General features: G+C 33.2%; 1 protein-coding gene across 4 annotated transcripts in view; it reads right to left on the reverse strand.

Annotated features, from left to right (window-relative positions):
- Positions 1 to 555: 555 nt before the first annotated feature.
- Positions 556 to 27,649, reverse strand: part of LOC123564767 (extracellular serine/threonine protein CG31145-like) — a 66,845-nt gene continuing 39,751 nt past the window's right edge. For 3 of the 4 annotated variants that reach the window (XM_045358570.2, XM_045358572.2, XM_045358569.2), the window contains 8 exons: positions 24,961 to 25,786; positions 13,171 to 13,295; positions 12,265 to 12,343; positions 7,561 to 7,653; positions 4,999 to 5,111; positions 3,379 to 3,669; positions 2,667 to 2,748; positions 556 to 2,187 (listed from right to left, as the gene is read on the reverse strand). In XM_045358570.2, coding sequence (XP_045214505.1) covers positions 1,905 to 2,187; positions 2,667 to 2,748; positions 3,379 to 3,669; positions 4,999 to 5,111; positions 7,561 to 7,653; positions 12,265 to 12,343; positions 13,171 to 13,295; positions 24,961 to 25,541 — 1,647 coding nt within the window. In that variant the 5' untranslated portion in view covers positions 25,542 to 25,786 and the 3' untranslated portion in view covers positions 556 to 1,904. Of the gene's footprint in view, positions 2,188 to 2,666; positions 2,749 to 3,378; positions 3,670 to 4,998; positions 5,112 to 7,560; positions 7,654 to 12,264; positions 12,344 to 13,170; positions 13,296 to 24,960; positions 25,787 to 25,885; positions 25,985 to 27,649 lie in introns of those variants that run through there. The other variant, XM_045358573.2, reaches the window with a different exon arrangement.

Genomic DNA, 27,649 nt, shown 5'->3' on the forward strand with positions numbered 1-27,649 from the left:
TTTCCAATTTTAAGTTCGACCACTGTCTGTATTCTTTTGGCGGTTAAATCTTAACATAAACATGGCCAGTTTGCCGAACAGTTTTGATTCAGTGTCAATAAAAATGCTTCAAAATTTAGTATTAGAGAAACAAAAGTTTCGCGAAAACCTACAATGACCAACAATTTCCTTTGCTGTACAGTAATCTAAAGAGAAGTTGATAAAAGTAAATGTAATGACAATGACAGAAAGTATAGATAGCAAAATCCAAAACTTTAGATTGGATACTTTTTAGATAATCTCCATTTTTATGTTATTTTCATTTCCGGGCAGTATCTTCGTAACTTCTTTAGGTATTTTTAAGGACGGGTGGCAATGAGAGAGAGAGAGAGGGAGAGAGAGAGAGAGAGAGAGAGAGATAGAAAGAGATCAGCAAATATTTAACAGAACTAAATGACTCGCAGTGTGTATATGTTCTATATATACTTACCAACAAATGGACTTCCGTACTCCGAAAGTGACATAAAATGGAAGCATGTCGTTTAAGTTGGAAAGGGAAAGAAATCAAAATACAAGTATTGTATATTTTTTATTTATTCTAAAGTGCACCATGAATCATTGCACGATATTCTCAAAACATATTTTACATAATTTATATATAATTTATGGATTTCAAGAAATGACAGACTTTGATATTGATCATGTAAAAAGTCATGAGATCAACGTCTTCAGCGATAACGCACAAAAATATTTCTGCGTAGATTTGAAAACGTAAAATATCTGTCTCAGAGTCTAAAACATATGTAATGAAAAATTAAATTTGATATCAGATAATTTAGTTAATTTCTAATACGAATGGCCGCTTAAATTTGGTGACTTTTCTCAATTATATCGTTGTTAAAGAGGAAAACTAGTTGATACTGAGAAGTAAAAGTTTGTCCAGCAACATATGTGGTACATATCTCAAACAATGTTACTCAAGTGGACATCTTTTAAGCAACTCGTCCAGAAGTGAGATGCATAACAATATATCAGTTAGAAACATTAAGCTATCCGTGGGGCACCTGCTGTCAAACCTATGTACATTGTAAAATCAAAATATTTCCTCTATCGAGTGAGCACCAAATGCAATATAATATATGCGCGATTGGTAAAACTATTTAAGCAATGTGACCCTGGTGTTATTTTAAAAACAGACGATTAATGTTGAATTCCATCCATAAAATAGCCTTATTTTGCACTAAGAATATGTTATACCTGTACAATTTCTATACTGAGGTATTATGTATGTGTCCTGACCTCTTGTAAAATTGTGTAAAAATGTATTGCTCATTTAATGTCGTCTTTAAATACCTTCCGTTAGAGGTCAGACTAACTACAAACATCTAAAAATATGCTTTATATATCATAGTATAACAGTACTTGAAGCTTAATAAATTACAATTATCAGTTATAATCAATGTACAATTCCAAGTCCTAAAAAGAACAAAAGATCCATGAACGATGCTACACATGTAAATACCCTGTATGTCCGTGTAACAAAGGTGATATGAACAAAAATGTAAACATAAACATACAAATATTATCACTACTCTTTCTAAATAGTCATTTACTTTACATAAATAGGCAGTAACGTATCACAAATTTGACAAGACTGCTATTGTAATAAACTGAATTAAAAAAAATCCTTATTTTGTCTAATAAATACCGATTGTCTTCTTCTGTCTAACGTTAAAATTCAAAGACATGATGCATAAATCAGCAACGAATACACATATTATTTAAAAGTACGAAAACATAATCTAAAAAAAAACTAGCCCATAAACTTAGCACTTAAAATTACGATTTTTGTTTGAAAGCACTGAAGCTGAATCACAGGGTAACTCCAGACAGACTAATCGAACCATTCACTTTTTTAAAAAACTTTAAAAGAAATCATCGATAATAACGTCTGTATAAGGGTTGGTTCTAATGCAGTCGTGTACAGCAGTCAATATCTTAATCACTCTCCTGTCTAGAGCATGAGTGTGTTTTTCATTTAGAATAGGATTCACTCGATCTTTTTTCATGGAATCCCGCATTAACATACTGAGTTTTTCTGGTCCCAGATAGAGTTTGACTAGCTTCGTAAATGTAGAATATCGAATCATACAGCACTGAAAGACGGGTGCAAGGATTGACATCTCATCGTGTCCAGAGCGGCCGAATCTGAAAAGAAAATGTCTATTAGAATATATGCATACTAGCTGCTGCGTCAAAAACAACAAAGTTAACAATAGATTAGAACATCTTTTAAGTATATATAAGTGCAATTTTATATATCAATAGAGTAGTTTATCTACAACAAAATATGGATATTATGAAAATTCCTTGATCTGTAATGTTGAATTTGACACCAGCGGATTTTGCCAAGCCTTGATCCCACAAGGAGCTTGCGCCGAGTTTGATCCGGAATGGCAAAATCCACGACAACCGAATGCATAATTGCAGATCAAAGTACTGTTTTAACGACCCTTTCATTATATACATATACCTATTCATAGCGTAATATCAGTCGTTATGACTTCAAATTTAGAGAAATAAGGCTGAAAACTCGTTTGGAACGTTGAACTATTTGACGTATGGAATGTCGCGACCCCGTCATTACGCCATTTCGTATCATATATTACAAATACGCAATTACTTACCCTCGACCGTTATCCAGGTGCAAAAGGAATGTTTCATTACCGAAGTCGGTGAACGTCTCATAATGATGACGGTCCATATTACCTGGAAAAATACATGGAAAATACGTGCATGTACATATTAATTAGTGTCTATATGAAAGGTGAATCATGATTTCTGAAACAATGCCTAAAACAGCTGTAATTATTTTCATTGTCTGTGGCTGCTTCACAAATGTCCAAACTTTTATCTTTAGACCGATCATTTAGTTTACTGAAATAACAATAAAAATGCAAATGATGCTCTTGTAACCAGTCGGAACATTCCGGTATATTTCTGTCACATTTGACACAATATTCTAAGAAAATCTGTGAATTAATAAAGACAGAACAGGAACGTAAAAGGGGTGACATTCATGCCAAACAAAAAATTAGCAAACCACGTGGCCCGAGAGCAAAATGTCTCTAATAAACAAGGTTATTATTAAATAAAATCGCCAAGTTCTAAAACTGACTTCTTTCGTGACTGATAACAACTTAACTGATTCGAATTATCTGACACTCTCCTCACACTGAACACTTTTACAAAGGGAGCTTATCAACAAGTAGTATTGTTCCAATATTTAGGCTATGCATTGAAACATCTATACAGTCAATCTTTGTTTGAAGTATATAAGCTAGAATATGACCACCAAACCTAATGAATACTGGAATTATGTACGACAGTCTTACTAACCAGTAAGAAAATCAAAGATATGCATATCTATGACATCAAGTAGACGACGTCCACTGCTAAAGGGTTCCTTTTCCTGGACACGCCCACACAGGTCGTCATACAGCTCCCAATACGCTTTGCGGTGCTTGCTGTAAGACCGTTTCCATGGATTCCGCCACGTTTTACGCGGCGCTACTCGCTCTGGAGGAAGGAATGTAGCAAAGGACCCCTCTAACATCACAGGGTGGCCACAGACAGCATGACCAGTATCACAATAGTAGGAACAAGTGCCGTGAAAACACACGTTGTTAGCTGTAAGCAAAAAATAACCATTACATTACTCATTATATAGATCGCTGGTCCATAGTTAGTACTACTGACCAATTTACAGTTGAACTGAAAAAATGAAATCTGTGAAAATGCATTTAGGCTACATGTAATAAAACTTAAATGTTTTTGTATATTAATGTGATTAATACTACAGCTAATGACAGACTTCATGCATGTAACGGGTGAGCGCATTTGGAGCATTGTGTTTCGTGTCAAACTTGTCAATACATTTCACATGGTTATTTCAAATTTTAATATATGATATTGTAAACATAATACATAAAACATAAATTTGAAAATAAATGAGTATATAAAGATGAGTTGAAACAGCAAACACAAAACTGAAGTTCTATCAGTATGTAATCTAATTCAGTTCAGATATCATGAAAATTGTTCAGTATTATTTATTTCAAAACCTGTGTGTTACTGTAAATGAACAATTTTCAAATTGTCTTTATTTATCTATGGTTTTCAGGAATTTATTAAACGTAAAGAGATGAGATATGACATTTTGACTGACGCAGTTTTTGTTATGAGATTGTAAATTGTTGGCAATTGCCAATTAGATGCATTCATCACGGTGTAACCTTCATTTTTGATGTACCTCGTTAAATAACAAAATCTGACATTTTCCTTTTTTGTTCAAAGCAATATATTCAAATGCATACTCTAAATACCTATGTTATTTGAAGGCTATTCATATTTAAAGTAAAACCTGCACACTCCCGATTCAAGTTACTTTTCATTATATCTGCCATTATAGGTTTACCAATCTGAATGTACACGTTGTTCTTTTTATTCTCCTACATAATAAAAACAGACATCGTGGTTTTGACTGGCTCTTTCGAGTTACAGCGTAAACAGTTGCCCGCAAGTCGTATATTCCTCTTTAAATATACAACCAGTGATATATTTTCGCGGATGCCATATTCAGTAAATAACAGAAAAAAGTCAAACAAACTACTTTTAATACAGTAAAGAATTAGAAGGAAGTGTGAGAATTCAGAAATACATTTGTATTTCAATACGTTAAACGTGTTGCTTTTTTTCGTATATTAGCTTCTTTGAATCGAGAATAGACTAAACTAAACAAAACAAACAGGAAATATTAAGATATTTCTTGTTTTATGCGGTTTTAGATAACAATTACAGGACGAAATGTTCTACAACTACGTAGTTTTGAAACGCCATTTAGTTACATACAGGGGTTCACAGATGCTGGAAACTCCATGTTATACCCAGTGGAAAACCCCCATTCATTATGCAAGAAAGATAAGTCCCTCAGAGCTTTACAAAAAAGGTTTCCGTTACCTGGAGATATGAAAAAAGTTCTTCTTAATTTTGGCTCGGCTAGCATCTTAATTTCGCCAGTAAGATTAACCTCCCTTCCTACCGTTGGTGGAACACGATAGAAGCCAAGAATTCTGAAAATATACAGTAAGCATGACGTTAGAAACAACTTAAAACTGCTTCAAATTACTGGATAACGTTATAACGTTTTCAACAATGTACTAGTAACTAAAGCTAATCGACATCCATTCAGAGTTTTCCGGAATGAAACCAATGTATCTACATGTAAATCTTTAGTATTCATATTTATTGTTGTGTTGTAATGTAGTCTAATAAAGCTGCACAGTCTATGAAAGTTTGTACTAGGATAAACTCTTCATATAATGTTCTCGGTTAGGGTTATACAAATACCGAATTTCAACGAATAAACAATATAATCTACAGGTCATTTAATTTTTTGTCCACTGATAAAACACGCAGTTAAAATAACGATCTAAATGACATGAAAAAGCGACCTAGTTATATACCATATATTTGAATTTAAATTATCATGTTAATAAACATGTGTTTTCATAGTTGCTCTGTAATCAGACATAGTGACTAATGCAACAGAAGACACTTGTTTATTGACAATCTTTTCAAAATTACATGATTATTTTAACATGTTTGAAATTAAATACATGTCAAAGAGTAATTTAGCTATCTTGGAAAATAGCCTTACTCATTTTGACAATTTCTAGCCTCATATTCCAGTTGACCAGGGTCAGAACTCAAAGCAGAGTTATGATGTGTTCTAGAACAGCCATTTTTATACTTTTTACAAGAATGCATCAGACCATAACAGAATTAATGTTCTGAAATCGCTCAGATGTAAAACTGCAATTGTCAGAACAATTACAAACAAGAGTACTGAAAAATCTAATTAATTTACTGTTAATTATCTTATTCTGAATAGGCAGATTTTGTTTGTTTGCTTTGGATTTAACGCCGTTTCTCAACAGTATTTTAGTAGAGGAGAGCCTTGTGTGCAAGACACTGTGTAATGTTTGATTCCTGCTTTTCCCCTAGTCGTTTGTCATCATGTAAGATAATAATAATGCTAATATTTTAGCGGACCGTGGTTTCACTGTTAGCTGTGTATAGACTACAGAGTCTTATTAATGACAGACATTTGCTTACGGACTTTAAGAAAACCAACAAATACATGATTACTATGTGCTTTATTTCTTTCAGGTATCTGTATTTTGGTGATTTCTGTTGAATCTAAGGAAGACGGTCTCTGGCCAGCTTGCAAAAAGTCAAACAAATTGCCAACTGCTACAAATCTAACTGAGGTCTGTAGTGACTCAAAGAAAATACACCTCTAGAGAAATACATAAATATTGTGCCGGTGTATCTTCTTTTTTAAAACAAAATAGAGATGCACATTATGTACGACGATCGTATTTATTTTAAACAATATACTTTTATGTCTAGAAGCAAAGAATCGCTGATTTCAGACTGATTCAGTGGATGCCCGGAGAAATAAATCGTTCAAAAGGCTGCCAAGAAATATATGTTTATGTGTTAGAAAACTGGTATACAAGAAAAGCGAATAAAACATGTGAACTAAAATTGAACAGACTATATAATCTCTGGCGAGGAAGTGACTGTTACGAAGGCCCTTCATTTACTGGTCAAAGTTTGAGTTTTATCAGCCTGTCAACTACTCTAGAGCCGTATTGCATGAACAAACAAACCCAAACGTCTGTAAACACCCTTTAGCGACAAAAATTAAGTTACCAATGTTTTACGTCTCTGATATCTTGAAAGACTTGACCTTCCCCGTCATGATATTCTTGGGCTTATTTTATGAAGCCTACTTAAACAGACAAAGTTACAACTACTGAATAAAGTTTTTCATGAACGTCATTTTATGCACTCATTTTGACATTTTACTATTTGGCTTTTCTTTCAATTAGAGCCGAAGAAAAAAATAGAATAAAACTGACAAAAAATATTTAATTGCGCCTATCTGAAGTTATACATGTTATATCCTATGAAATAAAGTGTTTTAATGTCCATACCTTGGTGAAAACTAAGGACGAAGCTGATCAACATTTGGAAAGTAGCACCATGCCCACTTTAACTGTAATGTGGATTTATTCTTACCTGTCTTAGTAGAATAATAGTGCATACATATCAAATATTAAGAGACCCGCCTATTTTATCAATATATAAAACTGTAACAATGAACTTTATTTACCGACGAGTAAACGCAGTGGCCCAGTGTCTGACAACGAAAGGATCGTGAGTTCAAATCCCCGTTCCAGCTAAATAGTATTTAAGATTTGAATCAAGAGTCCCCTGTATGTGTGCTTCATACCTGGCACTCAAAAGAATTGTCGTTACCGTGAAACTTTTTGATGGTGTGTAAAAAATGAGTCCCCAGTGGCGGTTTTGCCAATGACAGTTCCAAGGCGGTGCCCCACTGTGTTCGTTTTGCCCTTGTATGTTTGCCTTGTGTGAGCGTGTGCTTTGGTCGAGTGCTTTTCCGCGTGCTGGGTTTACGTTTGGGGAGGCTGCAGTTTTAGAATTACCTACCTGTCTAAATGGAAAGCAGCAATTTCGGCATTATGTCTCTCAAAGTCAACAAAGTAGAAGTGATCAGGCAATGTCTCTTGATCTCGGGGATACCTGCAAGTGATAACAAAAGGTAAAAAAACATATGCACTATTGGTAGTGGTTTGGTGCTTTACCCAGCTTTTGGCCCAAAAATCTTAATTTACCTATAAAAAACTAGTTTACACAGCATGCAGATAAAATTAATTACTTTTAACCAGTTTATACCCTTGGATTGAAAACACAGAAGTGTTTGGAACCTTTCTTTAAGTGTCTACCTAAACTACATTATGCATTATGTACATGTTTCTTCGTGGGAGTTATGCTGGTGCGAAATTCTTAGGAATTTCATCGGAAAATCGTTCCGTTTGATACTGTTACATCTATGTGCAATTTACATATGTTATAGCCTAAGGTTAGGGCCTGATATTTCATCAAACGTTTAATTAGTCTGCAGGAACAAGACGTTACCACATAATAATTCTAAACGAACTCTGTTTATTTCGTAACGGCTTGTGAATTCTGGGTATTTGATGCACAACTGCTGTTAACAATAATTCTCTAATTAAGAAAGGTTTCGTAAGCATGTGTTCTAACGATACATAAAGCAGGCAGCAGCTGGCAAGTTTCGATAAGGATTAATTCATGGTTTTCAGTTGCTATTTTGCCAAATGATCCAAGTGTTTCAAATCATCCTTTGTTTCCTTTTGCAAATAGATAAAACAATTTATGTCCATTAGGAATAACACGGCGTTAATTGATATGACAAATCATGGTATTTTAAGATGACATTTCATTGCTAGTAATTTTATTTTCCTCATTATTTACAAAATAAGAATAACAATATGTCAACTTTTATAATAGTGTTTTTTTTCTATTTTCATTCAAGATTCAAATTTATTCAGACTTTGTATGAAAATAGAACTAATGAGACTGTTTTTGCACTGTCGTGCGACAGCTAATTATCAAAATAATTCCCATTTTTAGACATTTATATCAAAATAGATATTCAGGTGTGCAGATGAAAGCCCTGAGAGGGACACTACGTTACAAAAATGGTCTGTGTATTTTCGAACTTGAACGTTTTTTGTATATACATCTTATTTCAAAATATCTGTTTTTATACTCTATTATTTTATAAGGTCGTTATATATACTCGTTAGAAACTAAGTTATTTTAAGGGCATTCAGGATGACAGTACGCTGTTCTTAAAAGAATTACAGGCTAAAGGTGTATGCATTAAAATACAGAATTTTTTGGCTCAAGATTTTTTTTTACTGACTTTTTATGACATAATGAATACTTTGGATTCTGCACAATTTTATTAACACATTGAAGTTAAAACTGTATTTTTAGATTTATCCGATCGCCAAACTGCCGGTACTTCTGGGTTATATGTTTTAAATAGTTTTATATATATATCTTTATGCTTCTTATGTAAATGGAGATATGATGTGATGGGAAAGATCTGCCTGTCCAAATGTTAAGGCAGTGTGGCAATAATATAATTACAAATGTCTTGTTATATTGTTGCACGAATGTGAGCACGGAACATAAAATATCAGTGTTAGACCTGCTAGCTTTACGTAAAGACATCGGTTAACAGCTCACAATTTTTTTCTTTCGATTTGGCTTCATACTACTACAATTTTAAATAGCATCTGATATCTAAATAATTCTACCTTAAATTAAAATTGTAGTTCATTTTGAAGGACTATTCTACTTATTAATGATGATAACACGATTCCTTATTTACTATATGACTGTTATATATTCAACACAATTATGTTAAAGTCAAATATTTAAAAATAAACCTATGAAAATAAGTTTCTGATCTCATGTAAAAGAGCACTTATTGAATGGCGTACCGGGTCAATAGTGGAAACTTAAACAAAACGATGAAGACGAGACAATTTTCTTTACTATTAACCGGCGTGTATTATATAAACTCTTATTGTTCCTGTTATTCGGTTCAATAGCTAAAGTTTGTTTTAGCAGTCATGTGCACCCAGTAACATTTATTTAATAGGCAAATCTCTTGTTTTCCAACTGCTGCAGTTTTTTTTTTTTCGCTCTTGATTCTTCAAATAATTGAGTTCATTAACATTAATACTTGCATATTTTCTTTGAGATGTAATCTTCTGACTGTAAGCAAGATATTAGCGAACTAAATTGAAGCAGTTGCGCAGTTAACTACTGCAGAAGTTGATAGAACATAAACAATTGCCCGCAGCGCCTTCGACTGACTACATGAACAACGATAAGCTGTGTAATTCAAGATTCTTTGATGTTACAGAAACATTCAACAGAAAAAAAAAATAGTAAGATAAAACTTTATTTGAAATTAGGAATTCTTTCTCCAATTCGCATGTTTGTTGTTGAAGGATCTAATTTAACCCGTGTCTTTGAATCAATCAGTGTTCAAGTAAGCACAAAGAAGAGACTTATGTTGGAAGAACAGACGCCTGAGAAATAACATAATTGCACAAAGATTCTTTCTAATCAAAGAGGTATCCAAAAACTCAAAAGTGTGCTAATCTTGCTAGTAATGAATTACTTTGGTTTATCATACATATAAGTGGCGTAGGTGACGTTGATCATTAACGGATGTAATTTCTGAGGCAGTATTTCGAAAAGGTATGATTCCAGCAAAAAGAAAATCAACATTTAGATGTATCAAAAGTTGACACGTTGGAAGCATTGATCGTAGCAACATAGCCAGAGGCACACATTGCAAAGTAGACAATTAGAAACTGTAGTGGAAAGATACAGACAACGAGTATCAACAAGTATATTCAAGTTATATCAAATATATCAAAAATTGGGACGGGGTAAAATTGGGAAATGGTAAGTAAAATGGTACAGGAGGCATAAGCATGAGGGAGGAAATACGAATGGAAGAAACACCACAAACGTAACAAAAAAGTCATCAATTAAGTATTATCAAAGTACAGCTGATTTCCTACTAATTTAAGTTGAGTTACGAGTTGGACATCTCATTTCTACCATGATATCTTACATCATCTCATAATTTGGAAATAGAAAAAGGTAGGCATGAAAATGTCCAAAGAGAAGAAAGAAAGTGCCGAAACTGTTCTATGAATTTGATAGAGGACGAATACCATTTTTTATTAGTATGTCCAAAATACTATCAATTGCGTCGAAAAATTTTCAAGCCGTATTTTTGTAGGTGGCCTACGCTACAGAAATTTGAAACCCTCATGTCCGCTACAAATAATAAAGTACTGATCAATCTAGCAAAATATTTTTACTATGCATTAAAAGAAAGATTGTGATTTTGCATTTTCATTGCGAATCCATTTTATATATTCTATGCAATTGCCATTTTTGAATAAGTATATGTTTTGCCTATTCATTCATTTACTCATTGTTCAAAACAATTTTTATGCAATGTACTTCTTTAACATTGTCACCACATTTATTTCCTAGTAGCGCTGTATCCGAGGTAAATGTGTCTCAAATATTGATATTCGTTCATTTATTCATTTTTCAAAACAATTTTTACACAATGTACGTTTCTTTTTCTACATTGTCATTACACTTACTAGTAGCGTTTTATACGAGACAAATGTGTCTCAAATATTGATACTTCTAATAATGTGTTATTAACGGCTATTAGAATAATGTCAAATTTTTCACACTTTGTACTTGTTAAGGTGTACAATATTTCTCTGGGTAAAATTCTCACGCTTCATACTCTGTACTGGAATTGATTATCGACTATGAATTGAATGACAATTTTATGTCGAATAAACTATATGTTATGTTATGTTATGTTATGTTATTTGTATACAAATACTGCCCACAGCACTCTATACCAGCTTGAGTGTACTGTATACTAACTATGAAATGGATATACTTTGTATTAAACTTTGAAGGAACAAAAGCTTGACATAACTCCAGAGGTGTACCCCTACCTTTTACAGAGCTAAACTATGCTCCCAATGTTCGATCCCTCGTAGGCTTGAAATAAAACATATAATCAAATAATCTGGTTGTTGCTTTTTTTCTTTCTACCAGCATGAAATACTTATAAGAAAAATGGCCTCATGTGTCCTTTTCCTGCCTCGCTTCAAAGTTGTCAATGTCAATTGGACTGTTTTATTGTCCCTTATAGTTGTATCTGTTAAATTGTTCTAAGCAAAAAAAAAAAAAAAAAACTTACTGTTGACTTTTTAAAATATTTAATTCTAATTCCAGAAATTTTTTTAATGTCACACCGTAGATAATAATAAGTTGTTTTATAATAATAGTTTAAAAAACGAAAAAACCGTTCTAAGCCAAATGCTTTGCTAAGTTGAGATTTTTTACCACAATAAAAAAATGAATTTGAAGGATAAATTTGAAAATAACCAAGATCAAGAAAAATAAAGACAAGACAGTACCATCATGACTAAACCATCATTACTGTGCTCGGACAGTAGACTGTTTCACTCAGTAAACGCGTACGCTCTGGAGTAGTGGAACCTTTACGGCAACCAACAACTTCCTCAAAGTCAGAATCAGTTTTGTATTGTTTAGTGTCAACTGTACTATTTAGTGCTGATTTTATCAATTAGTGAAATTTTACCATGTAGCGAAATTGTATCGTTTGGCGAAATTGTTTCATTATAAAAGCGTCACCGTATCCATTTATATAAAGGTAAAGGTCTAATACTGGCTTACCTCATTGGTTTGAACAAAGATTGGCCCTCATCACTGAAAGTTATCATGAGCTTTAGCTGGGTACCTCCCTCTTTTAATTCTGTAAAACAATAAAAGCGCTAATACAGCATCATTAACATTTTGTTTATAATTGAATAATTTTAGATTGCTTCTGTTCTAATTCGTTTGTGAAGAAACAAGAAATTGTTCGTGAATGAATAATTAGGTCCGGATGAGCAAAAACCGCATTTGTTCCACACCTTCGTTTAAACGAAAATTCCATTTTCAAGTTTCAAGTAATTTAATTCTTGAAAACGTGTTTTTATAATTTTTCCTGACGTCATAGTATGTCTCGTTAGATCTTGAAAGAATATAGTGATACTTTTATTATATGTTGGTCAAATCTAACACGACAGAAAATAGATTAAAAATATTTAAAATACACGTGCTGGTATAGTGAATAAATCTTACAAATCTAACAGTTTCATTGCAGGAGACCGTATACAACCCTTCCGTAACCGAACATGTGGAGGTTTTATGCATAAAAATATTTGCATGCATCGTAGCTACATGCTATGTTTGATAGGCAAAGGTTGAGTATGTTGTCTATTTAATTTTTACACGTTGGAAATAAACATTTAAAAAAAATACTTAGAGAAAGGAAGACAATGAAGTAAAATATTAATAAGATAATAATAGCACTGACGCAAATAATACAAGCCGCGCCATGTGAAAACCATCATAGTGCGTTTACGCCTAGCATGGATCCAGACCAGCCCGTGTATCTGTGCAGTCTGGCCAGGGATCCCTGCTGTTCGCTAACGGTTTCTCTAATTGCATTAGGCTTTGAAAGCGAACAGCATGGATCCTGACCAGACTGCGCGGATGCTGTATTTATTTAAAATAAATGCAGCATGTAACTCTTACCTATGTCAATAATTTGTTGAGTTGACATATCTTCCATGATTCCGTCCACAGCAGGGTCATCGTCCATGTACAAGCCAAACTGGTGTATTCCTTTGTGAAACTTTTCCCAGTTGGCTAATACCGGTCTGAAAAATTAAACAACACGAAATAATGTTTCCTCAAGTTTTATTTTGTTGGGCGAGGAATAGAATCTTTTTCACGCAGTATCAAAAAATAACCGCTAATTTAGCTTCATGTGGCAGGATAATAAAGACATATTACAAGTCTGCAAAATGTCGTAAGTTCCGCCCGACACTAAAATTAATTTAATTTTAGATCATATGTCTAAAAATAACTTCATAATCAATGTCATAGCAACAATCAATTTAAAACATTTTGCAAAATGTTTCCGCATGCGTACATTTCTGATGCCGTTTAGTAAACCAGTATGAATAACAATGTGTAATAAAACGCGGTTTATATTATTCTGTTGTGTTTTATGTAAGACAGCTGTTCTCACTTTCATACAATACAAACATAAAAGGAATAGTTGATGTAATTTCAAAAATGTAAAGAGCAGCTAAAAGAAACAATTCTAGTTCAGTCGAAAAATACCAAAATACGCCTTATCTGAAATAATGCCAATAAAATATTTTAAATTCAAGATACACGAAGTGTATTTCACGAACATGAAATGTTGATGGAGAAACGTGTCTTGGTTAAGATTCTGCCAGTGTATGACAGAGTGTGAGTCAATAATTTCATTCAGCTGGCAACTTAAAACAACACATCACATTATTCCTATTTTCTCATGACACTGAAAATGTTTCTTAAACTTTCTTTATAAAATAAGTAGATTAGCTTGCTTAAATGGCAATATTTTTTTAATTATAAACACAGTACAGCATTTTGCTTGTTTCAAGAACCACCAAACCATGAACCTGAAACGGGCAAAAATAAGCAAGGCAAAGTAATATTGGTCATGGTAGGTTTGACAATTCAATACTATTGACGGTCTTCGTTTTATTAAAGGAATTGCCCCTTCAACAAAATACACATATTCTTTTGGACCAAAATTGTCAGGTGTTTGAATAAAGAGATGCGGACAAACTAGAACTGATGGGTGATACACCAAACTCTTTACAGGGGTTTCGTATCTTTCGGCTTTATTTTGCAAGAACTACATATAAAATAAGGCACAGCCACAAATGTTGTTTTTATGCTTACTTAAATGACTTATTAAATTTATAACAATCTAGCAACACTGATAATTTAAAACAGGCTAAAATTTACAATGGAAAAAAAATTGTATGATGATAAAACAAAAAAACTATTAAATATATTAGCAAGGCTAACTGTTTGTTTGTCAAATATCTCGGGATGGACAGGAAAACAGAAATAAAGGCTGGTTACATAGAGGAGCACTTCATTAACCTTTACCCTGCTAAATTTCTAAAATGGACTGGTCTATCATTCAATTTGGGCAGTACCATTGATCATCCGAAGGGGTGTTCATTGAAAATTCAGTGACCAAATAGCGAACAGTGCATACTATGACCAGCCAGCACAGATGTGCAACCTGATCTTGGTCTGCACTAGTCGCAAAGGCAAGATCAGCAAGCTATAAAGTTAACTCAGACTAAAACACGTCAGGAAAAGATCGTTACAACCATCAAAATAAAACATCATAACATCTTCTTGTATATATTTTGGTACCGTGAAGAAAACCAGTCACGTGACATTATAAATAATAAAACATAAAGAGTTCTAAAACGATAAATTTACAAGGACACTTGTTTTGCCGTATGATAAAAACATTTTGCCTGTTCTATGGGAGTGCTTACCGTTAGAAATCTTTCAGTGGAACAAGGGTTCTCAAGGAAGAAATGTTTTGTTTTGGTTTAAATTCTACCTCGGTGGGACAAATTAAGGTTCTATTAAGACTAGTTGACACGCACCGGGATAGTTTAACCATTATAAAACAGTCTTACTGGAAAAATGCGTTTTAAATGTTGTCAATTCGCTGTTGAGTTTGTGTTAAGACGTTATAATTACACTTCACTAATTTTCAAAATTAAATAAAGATTAACAAGACACCGAGTTTTAAAGTAAACAGACTATATTTGTAGTCTTATTTTGATACAGCTAATTAATGTCAACTTTTTAAGTTTCATTTAGTTTTTATTTCAACTTTGTTTAACAACACAAACAGGCTCTGTCCCGTAGCTTTATCATGTAAATTGTTTGGTGTTTTGTTACTTTATATGAACATAGTTTCGTATGAGTCTGTATAGAATGACCATACAGATGCATTTTTTGGTATGTAGTACACTACTTTATTGATCATGTATAACCACGGGGCTTGAATTAATGAAAAAATGTATGCAGACCGTTTGCTGCACCCGATTTATACATGTTTCAAAATAAAATATGTCAAATGTGTTTTAATATTAAATAACATGATCCGGATTATGTCATGAAATATTGCTGATAATTATAGGTGCTTAACCCAGGCTTAAGCTTTTTGTTTGTTTCAAAGTTAAAAATCGTTTTTTATCAGCATACCGTACAGAGGTATGACTGAATATGATTAAGTAACGTAAACATATAAACAACGTTGTATGTTTTATAATGACCACATGGAGACGTACACCTTTCAGATACTAGTAACCACGACCGTACAAAGTCATCAGTATGGTATGTAATTTCATCTTACCACTTTAAATAGGAATGGCAAAACAACTGATATCTTGGCACATCTGTAATTCAAAATTATCTTAAACTATAATTATTATATGGTTAGATGTTATGTTCGTTGGGATAAAAAAAAAAATAAAGTAACTATGTCTTTGGGATGTAGTGTCAAATCGACAGCTTTTCTCTCTAACTTGTCTGCAGCCCAAAACAAAACCCATTATATTACAGAATCTGTCTAAGATTTGTAATTAGAATTGCCTGCTAAAATAAAGACGTGTTTTGAGATTTTTGTTTGAACTTGAATTTTAAATTATAACTGAATTAGCGTAATCAGAAAATTGAGTCAGTTTGATTTTATCTTGAAAGGCTGTCTTCTAGGTAAATGTAAACAATGTAGATTATTTCTCAAAATGAAGTTCGCATATTACCGCTGGTTAGAGTGTTGGAATAATTCTGAGAGGAAATCTGACTGGTTAGAGTGTTTGAATAACTCTGAGAGAAAATCTGGCTGGTTAGAGTGCTGGAATAACTCTGAGAGGAAATCTGGCTGGTTAGAGTGCTGGAATAATTCTGAGAGGAAATCTGGCTGGTTAGAGTGCTGGAATAATTCTGAGAGGAAATCTGGCTGGTTAGAGTGCTGGAATAACTCTGAGAGGAAATCTGGCTGGTTAGAGTGCTGGAATAACTCTGAGAGGAAATCTGGCTGGTTAGAGTGCTGGAATAATTCTGAGAGGAAATCTGGCTGGTTAGAGTGTTGGAATAACTCTGAGAGGAAATCTGTCTGACTGGTTAGAATGCTGGAATAATTCTGAGAGGAAATTTGGCTGGTTAGAGTGTTGGAATAACTCTGAGAGGAAATCTGACTGGTTAGAGTGCTGGAATAATTCTGAGGGGAAATCTGACTGGTTAGAGTGCTGGAATAATTCTGAGAGGAAATCTGACTGGTTAGAGTGTTGGAATAATTCTGAGAGGAAATCTGGCTGGTTAGAGTGCTGGAATAATTCTGAGAGGAAATCTGGCTGGAAATCTGGCTGGTTAGAGTGCTGGAATAATTCTGAGAGGAAATCTGGCTGGTTAGAGTGCTGGAATAATTCTGAGAGGAAATCTGGCTGGTTAGAGTGCTGGAATAATTCTGAGAGGAAATCTGGCTGGTTAGAGTGTTGGAATAATTCTGAGAGGAAATCTGATTATAAGCTTTCTCCGAGTTCCGAGTATTCTGCTGAAACTTTGCAGAAATTTGGACATTATTAAGTTGTAAAACACAAATCATTTTTCATATACGTATTTTGTTCTACAGTAACGTTCTAATTATGCTTTTCAGTGCCATAACAGGAGCTGAAAAACACCGAGGCAGAATTGTTTTAGGAGGGTCAGGTGGAGGCAGGGGTAGAATGGTTAAAGTAAAATATTAACATTAATTTTGAACATTCTTTTAATGGATATTAGATAACAAATACTATGTATTCAGGTCTTGCTCTAGAAATATGGGATATTGTGGTATATACTAAACTGGCTTTCGGGAGGGTCCTAAGGAAAAGAAATGGAATTCTACTAGATAAATTGCTGCATTTTAAGCCATTTTCAGAAAAAAACCTCAGCATATTAGCTTTAAAAGTACGCAGTACCAGCTTGGACAACTGGAGTATAGATAGTGGTAGGATATTCGGGATCCCCTTCCCTAACCCCTAGGGAGAAATTCTGAAATTCTGCGAAACAAAATTGTGCATTTTAAATAAGTCATCGGGTCATAGAAAATCAACAAGTTGGACTGAAAGGTACACACACTACTAGTCTGCATAATATCAGTACAAGTACGGGTGAGGGCTCAACTAATCTCATAAAATCTCTTCAACACGCTACATCATGTGTACAAAGGACATAGGTGCCGTTGGAGTTTGAGGGTCCTCCCTGAGACATTTTGGAATTCTACTGGTCTAAATTGTTAATAATAAGCCACTTCAGACATAACAAATATCAACAAAATCTGACCACTCTGCATAATTGGTGGTGGGTTAGAGGTACTCCGCGAGAGGTTTTGAAATACAATAAGACAAATGTGCATTTTGAGCCATTTTAGACAAAAATGTAAGAAAAGTGACAAATTACGCGAAAAGTAAACACTTCCCGTAAATAAAGATGTCTGGGCTAACTGACTATTACACTTTGTGGAAGTTGTACAACCCACTTAGTCTCTATGTAAGACTAATTATCACCGACCAAAGTAAAGCTGATTTGCCAAAATGACATTCAATAAATCAGAACACAGGAAGCATCTGCGGTACATTCTGTATGAAGTCAATTGATCAATCAACAATAGAAAGTGCAGTTTTTCAAGTTACTGAAAGAACATGGCATTTTGTCAATGTACAAATCCGCTAACGCCTTGAACACAATATTTCAGTGTTGGGTCGTGCCGATTTACCGCTTTACTATCTTACGTCCCACTGAAGTTCTTAGACATGGATGACAAATTAAGGCGAGCTGATTTCTTTAAAAATGAAATAGTCGGATTTAGGCTTTCCTTTATATATTGTTTTCAGTGTAAATGCAAATGTTTGTCTTCTCCTTGCAAGTCTGAAAACTCGTTTTAAATGGACAAGGTTTAAAGGTGGTTAATCAGATTATTTTTAAACTTTACCAACTGATCATTTACACATATTTGTGTTCATCGAGTTTTTAATACACATCAGATTTTCACTGGAAGTATTTTTAAACTTTGATTTTCCTATCCTGGTTGTCCAACCGAGATAGTGTTATTTTAGCATAAATATAAATTGAATAAACATGTTTTGTCTAAGGAATGTTATGAATATAAGCACTACTGTATTAGAGTTGTCAAAGATATTCATTGACAAGAACATATTTTTGCCAAAATTAATTAGAAATGCAAGTTTATAAAATTATTATTACCTCCCTTTTTCTATCTTGGTTGCGCAACCAAGATGGATTTAAAATAAATTAAAAAATTCCGAAGCTACACGTTGTTTAAAAACTTGCATTTTGTTTCAGGTAGTTGAAATATTCCAATATATATATAATGCAAATGTATAACTAGAAATTATACTGCAATTAGAAGAAATAATCCACTTTTTAAACACTTTCGTATTAAAGGGAGATAATTATAAAACTTTATAAAAAGTAATAAATCATACATTTCCAATAAGGATCTAACTCTATGTAATAGGTATTTCTGTTCCTTAAATAAATCTTTAACAGAATATATGAAAACTGAAAAATGTCAGAAAATGAGATTGACCACCTTTAAGATATTTAGACTATGCCATTTGTTTCGAAAGCCTGAAAATACATACATCTAACCACTTTGTTCAGCGATAACTTTCTACTATTACATGTATAAAATCTGCTTCTTTTTCACTTAATTTAAAACCTTTGCTCAAGGGCTAGAAATACTCCATGTAATCATTAATTGCAGGACATTAACGAGGCGAATAATTTTATCTCTTGCTCCTGGGAAACAATTTTCATAGAGCTGTTGGAATATTTTAAAATCAACATCAATTCATTGTGCATTCTACGGTTATATCAAAGACGCGTTAATATATTTGGTAACATAATTATCGAACTGGTGATAAAACGCCCAATAAATGCATCATAAAGACATATTAATTTTACTTCAAAAAGGAAAATGGTGTATTAATATACCTACGCGAGACACGGTGCACTTGAGGACGTTCCCGGTAATGTTTATTAACTTGCTATTTCATGCATGAAGTAATTAAAGGAAGTCAAATAAAAACATGAGCAATTTTAAATGGAAATGAACTTAATTTGAGCCGTGCCATGGGAAAACCAACATAGTGGGTGTGCGACCAGCATGGATCCAGACCAGCCTGCGCATCCGCGCAGTCTGGTCAGGATCCATGCTGTTCGCTTTTAAAGCCTATTGGAATTGGAGAAACTGTTAGCGAACAGCATGGATCCTGACCAGACTGCGCGGATGCGCAGGCTGGTCTGGATCCATGCTGGTCGCACACCCACTATGTTGGTTTTCCCATGGCACGGCTCATTTGTTAAAGTAATAGTACGATTGCACGTGCTGCATGTTTGCATGTCATTTTAAAAGACCCGATATTTAATTTGGAAACATGCGTGGGTTATCCTTTTTTTAAGAAAACATACCGCATAAGATTGTTATTTTATTAGTGTGTGTGTTTAATAAAATCTGCCGGTATGCGTATCCATAAATGAATTATAGAGCTCTATCACTGGGTTGTATATTTCTATATCGTGATGTTTACAGCAGATTTTCCACCTGCACAAATACTAAAAGTAACGTTCTTTCCAGCAAGTGGAACTCTTGGTATGACAGGAAATCTGCAGCATGTAAACATTTTAAAACTTGATTATGGAATAGGATACTGACTAAAATCCTTAGAATGTTTTCTTTGCACCCGTATTAACATTTTTCAGCCTTTGATAATGAAGTAAACATAAAGAGAATGTAACTAAACCGTATATATGGTTCAAATCATATCACTAGGAACACTCAAGCGGTTTGTTTTAGCCACAACACAAAGGAGGTATATTTTACTTGCGTCACTAATAACCAGAACACTCAGGTGGTATGTTTTGTTTTTACTTCTTATAGCAATAACACTCGGGCGGTATGTTTTGCTTATGCCCCTTATACCCAGAGCAGTATGTTTTGTCTGGGCCCCTTATACCCATAACACTCGGGCGGTATGTTTTGTTTGTGTCCCATATACCAATATTTCTCAGGCGGTATGGTTTGTTGTGCCCCATTCACACGGTGTCTTTTAACTATCAATAAAACTCAGGTGGTATGTTTTGTTTGTGCTAGATATACCAATAATACTCCGGCGATATGTTTTGCCTGTGTCCCTTATACCTGTAACACTCCGGCGGTAACATTCCGGCGGTGTGTTTTGTATGTGCCTCTCATACCCTTAACACTCTGACGGTATGTTTGTTTGTGCCCCTGATCCATAAGATTCAGGTTGTTTGTTTTCTTGTTTCTTTATACCAATAACACCAGGCAGCATGTTTGCTTATGCCCCTATACTCATTACAGAAATTTAACTCAAACATACTTCAGGAAAATATCTGCAGCAGTATCGTAGTAGTTTTGTTGACACACTAATTTTTAAATGAGTAATGGTAGTTTCCAAAATAACTACCGATTTTGCTCTTAAAATACCTTTAACTAAGTGTCATGTGTATAATTGGTCATATGGTGTAATTTTATTTGAAAATAATAGTCATCAGAATTTGCCATGAACAATATGTTACACATTATAACTACTATTTAGCTATGATATCTGACAGCTGTCGATGTTTTTGATTAAAATAGTTTCTTGTATCAAACAAGACCCCTGCTACCTTTCGCAATTTATATACCTTACACGCTGTCGGACACTGTGCTGAGATGCAACATGTTTTGCATTTGTAATCCCGGTATATCTAGCCACGGTACAGTGGAAGCAGCATTTAACTTTTACAAAGCAAAGAACATTGCGAAATAAATCGTGGTTTTGTAGTCTTCATTTGGATATAATAACAAGAACTCAAACAAAACCTTTCCGTGACGGTTTATAATATTGCATACTTTCAAAGTAATAAAGCCAATTAAAGGTAAGGAAGCTTCAGCGGAAAACGAACGCTAAAAATAACGTGCAAACAGATTCAATCAGGTATGTGTTGTCTGGTGTAATCTATATAAGCGGTAAAATACGTTAAAATAAACTGATATAATCTAAATGTCCAGTAAAATGCACGCCATGTCAATGAAAACACGTGCGGCCAGTCGGGTGCTGCCACAATGGAAATACTCAGTCTCCGTGTCAGAAATTCTAATATAGCGTATGTATTAACTTACATATGGAAGCACATTTTTACAAGGAATATTTTACAATCTGGTGCATTAATGCAGAAATACAATAGAAATTGGTTTATTCTAGATATAAAAGAGTTGTTATTTCTTTATTATGGGAAATCATTACTGTTTAGGAATTTATCGTTTCATACTGGGAACGTTACAATTAAATTGCCATTAATGTTGGAAATATGCGTTGATATAAAATTCTAAAACATCTGATATGCAAGTAATTATGGTAATTGTTAGAATAGTTTATTTTGATATCAAAACAGTTTGATATTTTACATAGCTGGCAATGGATAACAAGACAGATAACATAATTCCTCACAGATTTAGTTTGATCCCTCCTCGACAGTCTATGTCTTTCATCATCTTCGCCTAGCAGTGAATCAAGGTTTTTCATGATGTATTTTATCAAAAGTTTAGAACAAAACAAATAATGGCACAAATGCTACGGGATTTATGCATTCAATATCAGAAGAGGTACAGAAGACAGATAGAATAAACTGTAGTATATACTCGATGCAAATAAAACACAACTTCGAACAAAATGACTACTCATTCATGCGAGGCGACTTGATGATTTTAATTCACCAATGAAAAAATTGTATCTTTTTTTTTTTTTTAAAGTACGACGAATTTTTACCTCTTCAAACCATATTTTAACGTTACATTGCTTTATCAATATACAGTTGAGTCAACAGCACGTGCTTTTTATTGACATTGGAAGCAATGGGAATGTGATACCCTATCTCTGGACACTGACAGTTCAGCCGTAATGTGACAATGCTTAACACCCCTTACTGGGACTGGCTAGTTGTGCCGTATACCAGAACTGACTTCTAGTGTTATCTGTCATTCTGCCCACTTGAGCAATGGTATTATTTTAAAGGTTATGGTACGATATTAAATGACAAATTGAACTGACAAAAACAGTGTATAAATCATGTGACGCTAAATACAGTTTAATAGTTTAATCCAGTTAACGTCATTCAGTTAATAATCCGATAAAATGATACTTGCACATTGTAATCTTGGTAAGTTTTGTTTCTTTAAATATATTCTGCCGAAATGGATTGCTCTTTTATTTTCATCATTACTGCCTTCACAAGCATTAGATTTATACATTAAGACTTCCTAGTATTACACAAATTTAAGTTTGATACAATTTTACGCCATAAATGTTAAACGATTTATTCACTGATGCCCATTTCCGGCCAGAAAGAATACGTTTCTTAATTTTGTTTTGTGAAATTATTATGGATATTTTGTGTCTCTACTTCATTTGTAATTAACTTGGGCATATTTTTTTGTTTACACTATGTTTTATGTATGTTTAAATGTCTTATTTGTTGTTGAATGTATTGTATGTTTAAATGGCTAATTTATACTTTAAATGTTATATATGATTCAAATTATCTTCAGAGAGAGAGAGAGAGAGAGAGAGAGAGAGAGAGAGAGAGAGAGAGTATAGGGTAGTTTCAATTAAAATGACAGTATAATTATTGAGATGTAACGTGACGAGACAGTGGAATGAGTCAATGAAATTGTGTAAAGTAATAAGTACTTTCTATTAAAGAGAACATATAAATAAACTATTAAAAGAATACAGTTAGAGAAAAAGAAAATACTTGTGTTGGTAGAATATTAATTCATTTCTTTCTAATTAGCGAAACGACATTGCATTATACATAGACTTAAGCTGTTAGGATATTTCCAATTAAAGCGAAAATATAAATAGAGAAGAAATACGACGAAATAAGAAAAGATTCAAAGAAAGACTTTTGTTGGGTGTATTATCTTCTAGTAAAATGGAAATATAGTTAGAAGAATGCGACATTGTATCCATACAAAGACTCACTTTGTTAGAGAACGACAATATAGTTAGACAGTCTGCATGACAAGACTGTTTCAATAAAAATGAAGATGCAAGGTTGGGTATACATTTGAACAATTACAATTCTTAGGAAAAATCACTGCCATTCTGTTATTATTGCAGTAGAAATTTTAATATGTATTGATATCAAGAATACAAAATCATTATTCATTATGTTGAAACTTTCCAAAGTGAATATATATTTTCTTTATTCAAAATGTTTCTTTTTTAACTTCGAAGTGTTTCCTTCCAATATCCGTTTGGTTATAAGGAATATAATTATCTTACATAAATTTAAAGCATTAGTTCTTAATTAACATTTCATCATTACAATTAAGATATATATAAAATTACAAGAAGATATTTCTTTAGATATTTTAAGGATTTTCTTGAATTCTAGAAGACTATACATTGTACTTTTTCGCAATGTTAGTTACATACAGTGATATTTGTACAATTGTTTCTCTTTGTACTATGACAATACGTAGATAGAAAAGAGTAAACAAGTAATTTCTGATTTGCAATAGTTCTCAAATTAACAACCCAATTTTTTGAAGAAATAATTTCATTTTTTTCATTATTATTATTAAACGTGCAACAGTGAGCCTGAAAACTGGGAAGAAACGTTGCCGTCTATGTGACCCTATACAAGTCGGATAGTATTTAAACAGCTTATACGCACGGAATTTCATTCCTAAAAAACACACATGACTTAGTCAAAAAGTTGCCATCTGTGTACTAAAAAAAAGTTGTTTGAAGTTACATTATCTGCACATTATTTGTACTTCGTTCATTAATTTTCATATTTATGACTGTTTGCAGTCTATACCCCTGTCATTAACTTTGCTATTTATGTCCTTTTAACAGCCAACTTCGCACGCATTTTCTGCAGTCTTTATTGTGATATAACTATCCTCATTTTCATATTTGATCACTCATAAAAAGATACTGTTTTCTTTTTTTCCATTTCGAGTGAAAATTGCTTTGAGGTGTAGAAAGTACAAAGAGTACTGGGTTTATTATGTCTATTGTTTGCCGTATCACAAATGTTATAATGCATACGGCTCACATTTTCATTTGCTATTCTTGTTTCGTAATATCGAGGGAATGTGCTTCAAATAAAGAACTAATTAGCTAAAATATTCAATTATTGCTTATAATTGAATATTTCTCATAGATCTGATGTACTTAGTGAACTTGTCAAAAGGTTTCTAATATCATAGTTAAAAAAGTAATAGATATAGTTTTAATAATCTAAATAATTTTCTATTCTTGAAAATAATATGTTACTTTCAACTGTAATTTTGTACATTTCTTTCAGTGGAAACAAACGAAACTAACTCAGTTAGGGACAAGTTATGATTATATAACTTAAACTTACCCGCCATTGTAGTTGATGTAAATTGGCAAACCCATGCCTTTCCGTCTTGTTCTCTTACTTTGTAACTTGAGAAAGTTTTTATATGGCACATATTTAGTCTTTTCAAAATTAAATTTTAATCCATTTGAAGTTTGTAACGTGTGTAACATTTTATCAACGTATTCATTCGTGACATTTAGATTATCAACTGCGTCTGTATCTGGCTGTTTCAATGATCTTTGGTTTGGTTGGTCAAAATGTGGATTTTCCAGATTAATACTGTCACTTTGGTCTTTTATATCTTCGTTAGTTTCATTAGCTAAATTTTTGATTTCCAAGGGGCGTTTACCCATTTCAGGACTAATATTCTCACTGGTATAATTGCTTTTATTGAGTCTTTTCCTAAATGTGAAAATATGTGGCATTTCAACCGGCTCCTCGAAGCTTCTTCTGCCATCTTGGGTGTCCAAGTTCCTTGTACGTTTGTCATGAAGGGTTGGAAGTTGGTGAAAGGTAAGAAATATTGCACAGAAAGACAGAGCTCCGCAGACCAGTATAGCTGCGCGGATTTTCAGTTTCATATTATCAACACACACACTCATTTAAATGTTTTTCGTAACATTTCACCATTTCTTCCCTCGCTGTCCTGTCATTCACTTATCATCTTTCGTCAGGAGCATCTTTGTACAATCATTTTGGTATAAGATTTTCCTGTCCTTTCACTTGTTAACTGTTAATAGTATATCAGTCAGTAGAGCTGTTTCATTTTGTTTCACTTAAATAGTTTATAAAATAATACTCCGATCTGTTGTCCTTTCACAATTTGTCTCAGCACCAATTCCACAATCTGTAATATAGCAACGTTTTCGTGAGCAATATATTTAAAAGTAAAGGGAAAAAAATCTTTATTCAAGTGTTTTCTAACTAAAAATAAAAGTCTAATTACTTCCTATCTCTGCAATAACTATACCAAGAGAGATGAGAATTAACTAAATGAAATGATTCTGAACGAGATTGTCAAAGAATATGGAGTTCTAATCAATCAGCGTAAAGAATTTATCGTCTGCTGTTATTGAACGGAAAGAGCAACTGCGCATGCTCCAGGTGGGCAGGCGATGACAAATCTGAGATGCACCATGATTGGTTGCAGATGCTTGTTGCATACTTTTTATGAGTTCCGTTCTGCATATTAAAAGGCGGAAATACTGCAGTATTATGAAAATTTGAAGTAATTATTCAAAAATACACATAAAATAACTTTCAGATTGTTCCTGTTGTAAGTAAATTATGCCATTTAACTGTCATCGGTTATTTTTTCCAAGCTGTGCTGCACATATATTATTTTCCTTACAGAATAACGTCCAAGTTATTCTTCAATAACATACTGTCCAGTTTGCTGAAAGTCCACTTCATCTTAGAAGTTTTGAAAAATCAAGGCGATTGATTTAAAAATGACAACAAAAATACCAGATATTTCACTGACCAACAACAACTTATGAAATTTAGAAATGTTCTTTTTTCTTCCTTTCATCTCGTTTAAATATTAATACCTCCAACATATATCAAAAACATGGAAATAAGTTTACAAATAGATAATGACAGTTAGTCACTTTGTACTTTTAACTGTAAGCCCGAGGATGCCTGTTCGGTCGTGCAACATGCTGGTAACCCACCTGATTTATATATTTGATTAAATATACCCTATGACTAAACTATAGCCTATGGATATTTCATATATTAAGAAATATTGAACAAATATACAGTTACAGCAAACTGTACAAACGTGTAAGTTTTGATGTAATTATCTTAACCCTTAACATGCTGGACACGATTGATTCTGCCTTTTCGACAAGTGTTTATCATGATCAGCCTGCACATCCGTACAGTGATATCCACTGTCCGCCATTCAGTCAACATCTTTTTAGTATGCACCCTTTTAACATGCACCCCTTTTAACACTAAACTGTACTGTCCAAATTGAAACAGAGACAAGTTCATTATAGAAATTTAGCAGGGTAAGGATTAACAGTGTTCAAAACCAGAAATACTTTTCCATGCGAACTTAGATAGAAGTGAAATAATTTTAGAAGTATCAAAAATAATTCGTTTTATAGGCTTTAATGCGTTAAATATTTTTTTTTTAAATAATGTCTTTACCGATAGATATGGAAATTAAAATTACTAGGATCATGAAATTAACACAAATTGTGGTTTAATAGCTACATTTCTAGACTAAATTTATTCGTTTTTACTGTATATTGTTTTTATAATGCTTGTTCACGCCATTAATTTTTATGGTAAATTCAAACACGGCTCTTTATTTCACTTCCTGTTCTCCTCTTCTAATTTTCTAAAACTATTTTAAGTTTCAACCAAGACTGTTAAGAGATATCTTGTAATTTTAATGAATATCTAAATTATTCGATTTATACATTTAATGTTTTTTGCTGTAATAATATATAACGGTTGCGGACTATTATTGAAAACTAATGTCAATACATGTATGATTCAAAGTCAAAGAAACATAGACTTCAAATTACTTCCAATATGGTCTGCTGCGGTAATGAGGTAATGAATAATTTCTAATTAGTGAACGTTAATTTCACGGCAATTAGTAATATTCAGACTTTATACATGCCTGTGTCATAACTTGTGACCATAAAAGTCTCCTTATATAGTCAGGAAAGTCACTTACTGACTATCTGTATGT

Source organism: Mercenaria mercenaria, chromosome 2 (genome assembly GCF_021730395.1).
Source record: "Mercenaria mercenaria strain notata chromosome 2, MADL_Memer_1, whole genome shotgun sequence".
NCBI lineage: Eukaryota > Metazoa > Mollusca > Bivalvia > Venerida > Veneridae > Mercenaria > Mercenaria mercenaria.